Source organism: Rattus norvegicus, chromosome 10, assembly GCF_021556685.1.
Source record: "Rattus norvegicus strain SHRSP/BbbUtx chromosome 10, alternate assembly SHRSP_T2T, whole genome shotgun sequence".
Lineage (NCBI taxonomy): Eukaryota > Metazoa > Chordata > Mammalia > Rodentia > Muridae > Rattus > Rattus norvegicus.
This window is the reverse complement of record NC_141543.1, coordinates 56,445,663-56,460,195: the sequence shown is the minus strand read 5'-3', so window position 1 is coordinate 56,460,195 and position 14,533 is coordinate 56,445,663. Positions and strand designations below refer to the sequence as shown.

At 42.0% G+C, this 14,533-nt stretch overlaps 1 protein-coding gene across 1 annotated transcript in view; it reads left to right on the top strand.

Moving 5' to 3' along the window:
* The window catches only part of Dnah9 (dynein, axonemal, heavy chain 9), a 353,020-nt gene that overhangs the window by 303,271 nt on the left and 35,216 nt on the right, over positions 1-14,533 (top strand). The window contains 4 exon segments of the mRNA NM_001427097.1: positions 856-996; positions 5,331-5,501; positions 6,818-6,940; positions 13,255-13,448. Coding sequence (NP_001414026.1) covers positions 856-996; positions 5,331-5,501; positions 6,818-6,940; positions 13,255-13,448 — 629 coding nt within the window.

Below are 14,533 nucleotides of genomic sequence, written 5' to 3'. Positions count from 1 at the left end.
AACCTCAAAGCCCAGGCCTAAGGACACACCTGCTACAAGACCACACCTCCTAATCCTTCCCAACAGGCCCACAAACTGTGGACCACATATCCAAACATGCAGTATGGCGGCCATTCTCATTCCACAACTTCCAACTGTAAATTGTAATCATTTGTTCTGAGAACATGCTTTTTCCTGATGGACTCTCCAGTTCCCAATATTTTAATTCTATTTTGGAATCTAAGGACAAGAAAGAGTTGAAGCCCATGTATAAAGACACAGTCTTACAGAAATATACAGTCTGGACACTTAACTCTCTTAACCCTCTTATTACCTATGACTTGAATACTTCTAAAAACAAAATATTCCACCGAAAGAATTTCCTTAGGACTTAATATATAGCTCTTCAATTTAAATTAAGAAAGGAGTTAAGTTTGTAGCTCAATGATGAGATACTTTCTGGCATGTACAGGACTCTGGAATCAACCCTCATCATCGCATACGTGCACACGCATGCACACACACATACACATACACTCACAAGAATGAAAATTATGTTGTGCCCCCTTCTCTGACTTCTACTAGTTCTTACTTTCGAGTGATATATATCTCTTGATTTTCCAAGAACTCATCCCGTTAAACATGGTGCTTAGAGTTTTCCATACTTCCCAACTAGAGGAGCTGACACGCTGTCAGGGACAACCAGGACTATATAATCTTCTTGAGCTCTATTAAGGAATATCACAGTGATTTTTTTTGAGCTTCTGTGCATCCCAATTCACTGCACTCCATATGCAGACGGGTATCTACTCAATGGAAGGTGGAGGTTGCTTCCCTCAAGTCCTGATTGGTTTAAGCAATGATCTATGTTTCCAGGTCCAGGAAGCCAAATTGACGGAAGTAAAAATCAATGAGGCCCGAGAGCACTATAGGCCAGCAGCTGCCCGGGCATCTCTGCTCTACTTCATCATGAATGACCTCAGCAAGATCCATCCGATGTATCAGTTCTCCCTCAAGGTAACTGTCACCTAGACTTTTCCCCATAATCATAATATAGCAAAATAGCACTATCGACCTAGGGTCCATGAGAACTTACCCATCTTCTTTAGTGATGGCAGATCTTCAAGATTTAAGCCAGGGAAGCAGCTGCACATTAGACTTATGTGACAGTCCCCACTTCTTTGATTTCATCTTATGTAACTTACCATAGCGAAAGAGGTTTCTGCTGTGAATATCGTCCTCATTTGTTTAGTAAGCACATCGAATATCCATTAATGCTGGATGATGCATAGCAAAGGATACCAAGGAACAAAAGAAGTGTAAGGAGTTTTTCTTTCCCCAAAGAGCTTAAAACATAATGGAGAAGATCCAAAATATATATTGTTTTTATTGATGGAAGACCAACTCCAGCAATTAAGAGAGACCAGCACTAAATTACTTTTCTTATTATCCTAATATTCCCAAAGCTACTACTTAGGGCTGTTGAAATACCCATAAAACTAAAGTTCTTAGCACATTTTAAGTGCTGACTAAACTTATCGTACTCATAAAAAAATAAAGACCTATAAATTTTTGGGACTCGATGAAAGTACATCTTATCCCCTACTGCATTCATCAAAGGACCATAATTAAAGAGGCATTAAGATGCTGTGAGTGGGGGAGTTCTGAACAACATGATTGGTTTAAACCAATAAGCAGAAAGGTTGTATACACACACATACACAGAGGGGGGGGAGTGGGAGAGGGCGGGGCGGGGGGCATTTCTCTCATAGTGGAACTTGAATGCACACACAAAGCACACCTCAGTTCCATGAAATATTTCCAATTTAATCAACAGTGGAAGTCAAGGTCAGCATGTAGGGTTGGTGATGAGTGACTTAGAAACCTTCAGGCTTTCAATCTCTACGGCTCATTTAATCGGAGATGGCCTGTCACTGTTTCCCAATGTCTTTCTTACAGCCTCGATACTCTGCAGCATGTATGGACTATGTTTATGATATTTTGTGGTTTTAAAAATAATCATAGGCTGATATTCATATCTTACAAACATGCAAAAGAATTACAAGATAGTAGAAAGCCAGCATAGAAATGAGCATAAGTGAACTACAGGATGATGCCCTGAGTTCAAGAGCAGTAGAAATGCACCATCAGTACCAGGACCCTGGCACAGTGATGCTTTCTGAAAATGAGATCATGTGAAACTTGTGAATATGTGTTCAAAAGGTTGTTTGTAAATTGTTTTATGGTGATAGAAGTCTGATGCAGATGGTTTTGAAGCATGACTTCCAAAAAAAGAAAGAAGTCACCTGGCATAGTGGCACACCTGTAATGCCAATCTTGAGGTGTGGTGCTGAAGTACAAGGATCGTGAGTTCGAGACCAGTTTAGTACTACTGAACTGGCTTAAAAAGGAAGCAAGGAAGGAAGGAAGGAAAATATATTTTGAATCCTGATATTGTTGTTAAGAATGCTAAGGACAGTTGTTCACAGACCTATGTGATCTTTGAAAATAGATTTAAATGTGTAATGATTAAGTAACTGTGACAAGATCTTAAAAAATATAAAACAGCAGAGAGGCGACAAGGAGGGAGGGCTCCATGGGCACAGTATGTAAGTGTGCTGTATAGATACACACGCAGGCAGAACAACTATACATGCAAAAATTTAAATAAATAAGTCTTTTGAAATAATTACAATTATAATAAACAGACTTGAACCTGTGATCTTAGTCCTAGCACAGGGTCCATGTATACCAGACTCCATAGAGCACTTATAAACAAGTGTAGGTGACTTTTAGCCCCTGGTCTTCAGCATCCTTTAAGTTTTTTCTAACATTTTTTTCAGGCATTAGTGGGACACAGTCATCCACGCTGTGCTTTCTAATGCCTACAGTAAGACAAGGGTAGGAGTCTAGAAAACATGAGCACCAGAGCCAGCCCTACTCTCAGAATGCACTTATTATTTTCTCATAAGTAGAAGGAATTTTTCAAAATACTAATGTGTTAGAAAATTGATTTGGCCCCTAAAAGTTTCAGAACAGCTGTTAAGAATCTTCAACGGTAGTTAAAGTCAGTGAAAAAAGAAAACCTCTGTGGGGGAGAGACCTTCTAGGGAAGCTGTGAAGGTAGGGGTCAGGCCCAGCCCCAGAGGCGTTCACACACCAAAAGGGGATATACTAGCAGCCAAAGTAAGTTCGGTGTAAAGTAAATGCTAAACATAGACAGGATTTCTATTTTCTCTGGGGGCTTTTCTGGATTATAAATCACCTTACTCAAATTTAGTGCCGTGAGGTTCTTTACTGACACTGCCTTTGCAGGGGATTTTGGAGGAAGCGGACAGTAATAGCAAGGAGAAGGCGAGCTACTCTGACCCATTCTCCCCATCTGCTCTGCCAGTAGAAGCTTCCCGAATTGCTCCCTGTGGCCCTAGGGGGCATTATCAGCCTCTAATGAGCTATCATTTTACTTTAAAATCTATCAAGGGAAGGTAAATACAATGGGTTGGGTTAAGGACTGGCAGAAGACTTGCTGAGATCATCAGCAACCGAAGAAAGCTCCTAGGACTTTGTTAACAAGAAAGTCCTTGGCGCTGGGAGAAAGAAATGTACGTCCTCACTGTTCTTAAATGAAGAACACCAAGACTCAAACCTTGTGTGGCTTCCACTGAGGTTCAAATAATCGATGTAGAGACTAAAACTTCTTAGAACCACAAAAGGAAAATGGGGAAATGAATAGAAAACTGTAGAACTAAAGATAAAATCAACTTATATATTGGTTTTTATTTCCTTTCATTATTTGTTCTATCTCACACTTAAAATGTAGTATCCCAAATATTTGTTTTTATAAGAAATCAGTAAGTTTCAAATAATAGAATATTAGTCAACATGTAGGCTTAAACTTTTCAAAAACATCTTTAATAAGGGTTTTCAAACCCTTTAACCCTACTTCTTCTAGCCCACCCTCCAAGGGTAGGAGAGAAAAGATCATAAATAGGACAAAGGGATGTGGACCTGTTCAGAAGTAGCTCTTTGGGGTCAATCCCAATCTCTGTTGTCAGGATATAGGCAGTCAGATCAGTAGGATCAGGATACTGACAGACCAATTCAAAAGTGTCACCAAGCATGAATCAGCAGCAGTGCCCGAATCAGCACAAGTCAGCAGGAGTGACCAGAATCAGAACGAGAGGAGAAGTTCTCTGCCATGCCTCTCTCAATGAAGTGAAGATCAGCAAAGACGTGAGACCAGTGAAGCATTGCACAGCTAGCAGTGCAAGTGCTCCAACACTGTTAGGTCCTGCTTATACTCTCTCCAAACATCATGTGTCTTCTCAGGGGTTTGCTTCAGCAACACATCAGATGAGTCTACATCACATGACACCAGAAATTTCTACTTCAGTCACATCATTTTTATTTCATACCATGTCCTGATTGTAGTTCAAAGGAGCTGAAGGGAGGTATGCTCCTTCCATTGCAGGAAAAGGCAGTGAGATTGAAAAATACTTACGAAGACTTGGGAGAATGAATGCAAAACTAATAGAAACAAACATATGGCATTTGAGATTCTTGATGAGAGGAAAAGTCATAAACTAAAGTAGATCTCACTACCTACTATGTGCCAGAATCATTTTTAGAAAGGAAAGTTGTTCAGAACACTGTCTCTGCACCACAAGAATTTTGTCATCTATTAAATAACATCACTAACACAAAGAATCATTCTTGGCTGTCTCATTTTTGTGTTTAGGGAGTTATCTGATAAAAACGTACTAGATCGAGCCCTTTGGCCACAGTATATTTGTTTTTCATTGATTTCACTAATCAGCACTCAATATATACATTTATTAAACCATTTTGTGTGGCTAATAACCTTCGAGCCATCTCTCCAGTCCCTAATAGCACTGAGTAAGTTATAAAGATAAGCTTATTTTGGCTCATAGTTCTTGGTCCAAGATCCAGAGGCTGTAATAGTGGCAGTCTGTTCATTGGCGAAGTCCATAAGTTGCATAGGACATCACTCGGTCTGAATATCGTAGTCAAACTAGAGTTTTGGGAAGGACAAACGAGGAGCTAATAAAATGTCTGGTGCCCTCAGAGAAGTATCAAATCTCCTGAGACCGGAGTTACAGTTGTGAATAACCATGTGGGTACTGGGAATCAAACCTGGGTCCCCTGGAAAGAGCAGTCACTGCTCTTAACCTCTGAGCTACCTCTTCAGTCCCTGATAGCACATCTTCTTCCTAGTGTCTTGTCTTAGCAGGAAGTGATGGGAAAAGCTTTCAGTGAGTAACTAGAATTGTAATATTCCTCAAAGCGAAGAGGCTTCTGTAAATCACCTCTGATTCCTCTTCTCTCCACAGGCCTTCAGCATTGTCTTCCAGAAAGCTGTGGAGAAGGCAGCTCCCAGTGAAGATGTCAAAGAGCGAGTCACTAATCTAATAGACAGTATAACTTTCTCAGTGTACCAGTACACCACGCGTGGCCTCTTCGAATGTGATAAGCTGACCTACCTAGCCCAGCTCACCTTTCAGGTAAAATCAAATCAAAACTGTTTCCACGAATAGTATTTACCATCGAGTCAGCTTGTCTAAGAAATGATAGCGATTTCCCAAAGGAGCTCAACCTGGTCCTCACATGCACTGACCCACCATAGTTCAACTCATAACTCGTGAGTAACCATTGTCTTCCTCAGAGCAGACATCCTTAACCATTGTACTTTCTTCCTGCTGACAATGGATATTCTGAGATCCTCAAAATGTCCCTCCAGAAGCCACCACCAGCCAATCAAACTGGCACTGATCATGCAACCAATAGATTGGTGCACAATCCATATCTCAGACTTCCTATTGCTGTCACCACAGCACACTAAGGGATCTTTGATTCTTGGGAACTTGAGCACTTAAGACTTCCCACGTCACTGTAACATAGGAAAAGACCTTGATTAGTCTTTTAACCCTGACATCAAAGAGCCTTAAAACTTCACTTCTTTGCTTGTACCTTCCTCACCATTTAGAATTGGGATTTTTTTCCATGTAGAAGTGCATAAAAAATGTGCATAGCACAGGCTACATGAGCCCAAAGACCCTTTCCAGTGCTAAAAGTCCAGTGTCCTGTCATCCATTTGTGCTGCGTGTATGTTTCGGTGTCTGAATTCAGACATTCATGTTAGCCCAGCTGTATGACCCAGATGACAGAGTAACCGTCAAAGAAACCCAGATCCCACCTCTCATGTGACTCATATCCACAGCCAAACAAAATCCATCCCATGCACACATCTCTCCACACACCTCTCCAAGCCTCTAGACCTTCGATTCCCTTTCCTTGGAAAGTTTCCCCTTCCTGTTTTAATAACCCTGTCTCTTATCTTCCCCAAGACCCCAGGACAGAAATTGTACTTAGATTAATCCATTCCTTCTCCTGCCTGCTAGTCACTTCTCTACTTCAGAACTCCTTATTGATTTATATATGCACTTCTATTTTGCATATATTCATATGTTGCTTTGACACTTCCTTCTAATCATGCCGTTTGTATGTGTCATCTGCTCAATTAAATTGCAGGCACATACTCCATGGCACTTATGATTGATATATAATACTTGCTAACCAAGATATATAGTCCTCCTCTCTGTGCATTTAAGTCGCTCTGGCGTTTTGGCTGAAAACAGATGCACATAGCAGAAATTTGCATGAATATACACTTCTAATCCACCCTCTTTAAATAGCCAAAATTGATGGGCAAGCTCTAGAGCTAAAGGCAGCAGTAATTACACTAAGTGACAAGCCCTAAGATCTCCAGCCCGCCGTGACCACAGCTGAAGAATCTCCGTGTTGTTTTTCTACATTGCAGATTCTCCTCGTGAACCAGGAAGTCAATGCAGCAGAGTTGGACTTCTTGCTTCGGGCTCCAGTACAGGCAGGAACTCCCAGCCCAATGGAGTTCCTGTCCCACCAGGCCTGGGGAAGCATCAAGGTAAGTATCAGTCTCTAGAAAAAGTCCTGTTCTCTCAAAGGTTTGACTTAAATACCTGTCCTCACGACATCAGTGTGTCTCTCTCAGAGTTGAAACATGGAGCCATTTTGAACACAGGCACGTTCCCTTTCTTGCACCACCACAACCATCACATTCTTTCCAAGCCTGCCAAGAAGCAATCAGTAAGTGCCCCGGTGAGAGCTCCCCCTTTAGGATGGAAGGGAATCAGAAGTCCTGGTGTTTTGTGTTTCTTGTTTTGTTTTGTTTTGGTTTGGTTTGGTTTGGTTTGGTTTGGTTTGTTTACCAGCTCTGCTTCTTTTCCTCCGCCAAGGCTTAGGGCTGGAATCTAGGTAGCTCAGATGAGCCCGGCGACTTGTGAAAGTACTCTATACCATTTCCAGAAGTCAGGCTGGTGCTGGACCTGTTAGGCATCTCTATTCATCTGAACTGAAACCAAGCAAGAGGATCTTTCCCAACCTGGGACTCTTAGCACTTAAGAGTAGATCATGCCTATTGGGTTTGTTGGGTTACACTAGTTCATCCTCTTGTCCAACTGGGAAATGGGTTTTGTTTGTTCCCAGTTAAAATAGGAATATAAAACATAGGTCCCACCATTTAAAAATAGCAAACCCAGGACACAAGTCCGTGTTAGGCAGATTAGTCTAGTTAAGATTTTATGAATGTTGAAAAGATCACAAGCTAGAAAGTCCTTTCAGTAGGGACTGAATCCACATTCGGAACCAGACCTGATGTCTATCAGGAAGTGAGGAATGATTGACCCCAGATCCAGAGAGTCCATGCCTGCACTCTATGGAGGCAACTCTCTAGGACATAACCAATGAAGCAGCACATGTGTAAGATGAATCCTGTTTATGTTTGTTCTCACAGCAAACGATAGTGGCTACCTTGCTGGACTTGGAAATCCTGACGAGAGTGTCTGATACCTTTAGGGAACGTCTGTCCTGAAAGCAGTTCTGAATGAACCCATGTGCAGAACAGGAGCAACAATGGAAATAAGTTAGTTAACACCAGCCCTAGATTCAGTTTACCTGGGTGTGTGTGTGTGTGTGTGTGTGTGTGTGTGTGTGTGTGTGTGTGCGAATGCAAGTATGTGTATGCTTGTTTGTGTGTGTGTGTGTGTGTGTGTGTGTGTGTGTGTGTGTGTGTGTGTGTGTGTGTGTGTTGGGGGCAGGGGAAGTACTCTGGCATGTTACCAAACTCTTTGGATCCTTTGTTTCCTTTTCTGTAAAATGGACATCATAATATCTTCCACAAAGTAAACACTCAGGAGTTAGAATCTGCCGATAGTTGTGGTGTTTGCCTCACAGGCTGCTGTTGTCAAGCTATAAGTCAAGTTTCCTAAAACAACAGAAATGTACAGTTGTGGAGCCTGGAAATCTGAAGTGATGATAGAGGCAGAACCAGGCTGCCTCCAAATCCTCTTGGCAGGACTTGTCTTGGCGTCTTCCAGTTTCTGGGAGCCTGCGACATCCCTCAGTCAGGGTCCTATAGGCTCACTCTCAGTTTCCAACTGCTCAGTCTGCCCAAAGCTGTCCTCCCTCTGTGTCCCTCTCATTCTTGTAAAGGCACCACTCACTTTACACTCTAGTAAAGGCATTCGAGTAGAACTAGGTCCTACCCTAATAAAACCTTTTAAATTGAATATACCTACAAAGACCCTATTAATTTTTAATTTTAAATTTATTGAAAGACAATGCTAGAGGATAACTCTCTGGTATATCTTTTGATAAACATAATTCATAATAATCCTGATTTCGATTTCCCCAATATAGGGGACAGGCATGCTATGGCTGATAGGGGTGTGCCTACTAGAATCTGTCCCTTGGGGTGAGGGAATGTTCAGTCAGTGTGAACTGCCAGCCCGAGCCAGGTCTAGTTGGCTTTCTCTGTATCCTTCCCCACTATGCCCTCTGTGACATAAGGGAAGAAGAAACAATTCACGGGCTCCCATCTTACACAACTCTACTCAAGCTGGGGCTGGGGTACAGGTAAACTGAATCTAGGGCTGGTGTTAACTAACTTATTTCCATTGTTGCTCCTGTTCTGCACATGGGTTCATTCAGAACTGCTTTCCTTCCTTCCCTCCTTTCACAGAGTGCATTGCTGGCGTGACTTGGCTTCACTCTGGTTTTTTGTTTTGTGGAATGAGCTCATCTAGCTGTTTAAAATATTTTGCAAGTGAGCAAAAAATCTCTCTATCTCTCTCTCTCTCCCTCCCTCCCTCCCTCCCTCTGTCTGTCTGTCTGTCTGTCTGTATGTCTGTCTGAGTTTGTTGTATGGAAGAGCCGCTCCAGATCTCCAGATCCATCAGACGGGAGCGCAGCCTGGGATGTGCACAGGTGAGGCACAGAGCAATATGAGCTGTGCATCATGGAAGCCTTTGATGAGTGCTTTTAAAGTGTGTGCTTGGATGGTAGCCTAAAGATACAAACTGAGTATAATTGAATAGGAGATGATAAAAAAAATATTTTAAAGGATTCTATCTAATGAGGAGGTTGATTGCCTTGCTTCCTTCCCTAGAACTAATAAGTAGGAAATGAATGACATTTCTGTGATAAAATCCTGCTTTCATTGTTACCCTTTGTAAGGATGTTTTCAGTTCCCTCAAAGGCTGAACTTTCAGGTAATGGGCATGTTCTGTTCTTCATTAGAAAATCTCATCTGTGCTGAATGTCTTTGTTTGCCTTTGAAAAGGCCCCTCACTGCCACTCTGGTTGCCAATTTAGCACTGTTGTATTTTGCTGCACAGTCCAAAGTAATTAGGTTAATTAGTCATTTCCATTTAGCTTATTAGAAGGCTAGAAATCCCTTTCCCTCATTTGGGAGATTAAATGTTGCAATTGTGCTCACCAAAGAGCTTCAAGGATGTGGTTTCAGACCCAGGCCTGGCATCTGGGAGCTCTGGTCATGGTATAAATTGCTCTGTTTTCTGGATAAGATAAGGGCAATTGGAGAGCAAAGGGTTAATGATGCTGCAAGTTGTTGGGGGGTGCAGGGAGCCTTGAAAGTAGATGAGAGTCAGCTCCTCAGCACAGAAAGAAATAAGGATAGCAGATGCAGCTTTGCCCAGCCCAGCCCAGCTGAGCCCTCCCCTCATGCTGGTCCTACAGACATCCCACTTCCTTAATTAAACACTTCCCAAAAGCTGCCTATGCCTAAGGAAGTTCTTGCCCACAGAGAGGTCACAATCTTATGGGAATTAGAGACAAGTGATATAGCAATTGAAATCTAATAGCTGTCAAGGCTCCACGGAAGGAACTTTTGTAGTCTTCAAAGCTTTGTGTCTATACTAGAATATAAGCTATGCTACATGATCACCCAGCCTCATTTTTTTTTTGCATGAACAAACCCAAGCCCAAGTAAACTTCAGGAGTAAACTCCAGTAAGCTGTTCATGGTGGGACTGAACTGTCTCCCCACCCCTCATCTACTTTTCCTCATAGCACCCTCCATCACTTGTCATGGAAGGTGTTTCTTATGCTATATGGTTGGGGCAGAATTAGTAATCCACTGAGCCCAAGGGAGAGGATGTGTCCTCACAGAAGAGCACAAGTACAGTCAGCCCTTCTGCAGCCCTCCCTCATCCTAATTCCCAGTAAAGATTCTCTGCTTCTGTCTTAGGGTTTTACTGCTGTGAACAGACACCATGACCAAGGCAAGTCTTATAAAGGACAACATTTAATTGAGGCTGACTTAGAGGTTCAGAGGTTCAGTCCATTATCATCAAGGCAGGAGCAGGGCAGCATCCAGGCAGGCATGATACAGGAAGAACTGAGAGTTCTACATCTTCATCTGAAGGCTGCTAGCAGAATACTGACTTCCAGACAGCTAGGAAGAGGATCTTATAGCCCACACCCACAGTGACACACCTACTCCAACAGGGATATACCTCCTAATCATGAAACTCCCTGGGCCAAGCATATGTAAACCATCACAGCTACCCTTGTGCTTCTCATGGTCCCATCTCACCCTCAAGGTTTGGGCTCACTTTTATCCCTCCCATAAGATCCTTCCTCATTCCCTCTGCCTTTGTGCCAGCCTAACAGAATCCTCCATGCCTTCCATGACTTTCTTCATCTCCTTTTTCCTTAAAATTTTAAGCTACTAGAAGGCACATACCTATTTTTTCACTTATATTCTGATGTTCTTGGAATATAGTAGGAACTTAAATGTTGAAAGAATAATTAATGAATAAATGAATGCACGAATTAATAATTAACTGATTATTGACTGATAAGTGGATTCAAATAATAATTTTGAGTTTTTTAACATTCATTGCATAAATGGGTGTTTTAGACCATCTACTATTGGAGAAGAAAAATATAAAGTCAGAGTGGAAGCAGTGCAAGCCACTACATGTCATAAGGGGATTCTCTGGTGTCAAATCTCCACTGAATTCACTTACTTTTTGTCACTACAATGAAATATCTAACAGCACAACTTAAGGTGTCAATAATAATTTTGGTTCATAATGGAATAGGACTCAGTTCATCAGAGTGGGGGAGGGGTGAGGGACAGCTCAATTTACACTGTGGTAGGCCAGAAGGCCGAGAGCAAGACAAAAGGTAGCCAGGGATAATATAACCACAAATATCCCCTCTCGGTGACCTGCTTCCAGATAGCTCTTCCCTTGAGTTTCCAAAATAATGCTACAAGCTGGGGACTAAATATTAAAACCCAAAGCTATATTTAAACCATAACACCCACCTAATATTTTAATATCAAGACCGATGATACCATAGACACATTAAAATGGTATGGTATGATTTACTACTCTTTGCTCATCCTGAAATATACTCTCTATAGCATATCCCTTACCTCAATGGTCAAGGATTTTAACAGAAAGGACAGAAAGATCTTAAGGGCCAAGGGAGATGGTGAATAACATCAGATAGTGTTTTCTGGACACAGCATGTCAGCTATGCACTCACAGTGACTGTGGCAGCATGTACAAGACCTATGTCGCCTCAGCCAGACAAAACCCCAGCACAGACAGGAGGAGGTAGGAGTTAGTTCCCTAACTAAGGATTTATTGGCTTTTGATAGCTGCTAGGAGAAGATGCAATTTTCTTTATGGATGTGACTTTTGGTATGTAACCCACACTCTAGGGCAATTACTATACCCAAGAGTATATGGAAAATATGACCTCAATTTGGGGTAGAGGAAGAGAAGGCACTAAAACAAAATTGGCTGGGTAGAAAGGTGGAAATGGATCTGGTAGATGTGGAGGAAAAGGGTTAAATATGGTCAAAGTAATTTATAGTACTCTGAGAATGAGGTTTTCTGGATAGAAAGGGGTAGCTTCCAAGTAGTGAAAAACTGGCTCAAAATCGAGGAATGAAGACTGCCCTGGGAGTCCCATTCATGGGAACTATGACTGGGCCAAGGAAAGGGCCCCTGTGCATAAGCAGAGGCTACATGATACAGGTTCCCTCCAGCTTCAGGGGAAAGAGTGCCCTGGCTTACATTCTATCTTTCCCAAATAGGAGGAGAAAGAAGAGATAAGACACAAGCTATCAGAAATCAAACATCTAGAAATTGACTGTTTATTGGAAACTTAAGCTCCATGAATGGCTATAAGTGCTCTGCAGAAAGATGCAGGAACATTACACTCTAGATTACAGAGGATGTGCTGTGTTTGCTGATTTCAAACTGGACTTAGTGGAGCCTTAACAAATAATAAGCATGACCAGCACAAGAAAAGGAAAGAGTCTAAGTTAGTGGCAAAGAGAATAGAACTTTAGCTGACTCGGTAGAGTGAGAAACATACCCAAGGATGAACAAGGAACGGTCAACTGGGATGGGATGGAGCAAGATACCTTGGAGAGTGAAGAAGTGTGGTTCCCACATTCTGATCCTCACAGACTAGGCGGTCCATGGAAACGCATCCTAGGGGCATGCGAGAGAGATAGGCAGAGTGTGGTGGTACACTGAATGTAAAAAAGTACCTCTGACTTGGGTGTTGGGGCTCTGCAACCAGAAAACTACAGCACCTACTTTAACTCCCTTTCATATGTAGCAGTGTGCTGCTGGCTGTAACCCAATCACAAACATTTTATTTACAGCTTCTGTGTGGTACTGGTGAACAGTGTATTAGGGATGCTCTTGAGTATATTCTGCCACTTTCTTGACTCTTTCTAGAGGAAAATCCAAGACTCTAGAGCAGACTGTAAATGAGACTGCTTTGTGTATAAAATGCCACTTGCCCTTTGGCCCTCTACCGCCAATGCAGTGCAAACAACAACTTTCTAGAGAAACTACACTTTAGAACAACATTCTCTGGCATTCTCTAGGCACTCTCATCCATGGAGGAATTCTGCAATCTGGATCGAGACATTGAAGGCTCTGCCAAGAGCTGGAAGAAGTTTGTGGAGTCAGAGTGTCCCGAGAAGGAGAAGTTTCCCCAGGATTGGAAGAACAAGACAGGCCTTCAGCGCCTCTGCATGATGAGAGCCATGAGACCTGACCGGATGACCTATGCCATGAGGTAGGGATCAGGGTACAGGCTCTAGGAAAACATATATACAGGAAATCTTAGGAAGAGTAGTCTGGCAGAACTGTTCTTCAAGGCCATGTTCATATAGTAATGGGCACCTTTGTATTAAGACTAAATCCCCTGAGGTCAGTTACCTTGGATGTGGCATCTGTTGTATTGATGTCTTAATAGAAATTGTGGGAGGAAATACTCATCAATACCAACATTGAAAATGATGCCAGTCATCTATAATATGAAGAAAAATGAAGGACTCCAGAAGGCATATAGAATTCCCACATCTGACATCACAGAAACAAAGAAAGTGAGCTGGTTATAATTCTAGGTTGATAGTTGAAAGACAGAATTAGTAAAGCTATTTGAACTTCTATTTTGACTTCTAACTTCTCTGCCAAGTTGGATAATCATCTGTTGAGTTTGTGTGAGAGGAGATGGCAGAGTGAATATCTCTGAAAGAAACTGGAGAAGGTTTGAAAGGGATCCTGTAGTTTAAAAGATGGTAAAGTTTACCATGCAAGTGAGAGGACCAGACCTAGATCTTCAGAACCCACATCAAAGCTGAGTGAGTCTGACAGCCTTCCTGTAACCCCAGTGAATGGGCAGAGAGGGAATTCCTAGAGCAGCAGTTCTCAACATGTCAGTCCTCACCCCTTTGTAGGGGGTGGGGGTCAAATTACCCTCTCAATAGTGGTCATGTATCAAATATCCTGCATTTCAGATATTTACATTATGATTAATAACAGTTATAAAGTAGCAGTGAAAATAATTTTTTTGGTTGGAGTCAATACAGCATGAGGAACTGTATTAAAGAGTAGCATTGGGAAGGTTGAGAGCTCTGCCCTAGGGCAAGCCAAAGTCAGCTAGTCAGAATCACCAAGGTCTGGACACCAGTGGGAGACCCTGTGTTGATATTTAAGGTGGGAAGCAATTGAACAAGATGTTTAGTATCAATTTTGGCCCTCCAGAAACACATGCATGCATACTTATACATATATGTTTGCCTACATGTATGTCCACATGCATACATGCACACTTATTCTACATATGCAAAAAGAAAGAACAGGGATCTGTAAAACATG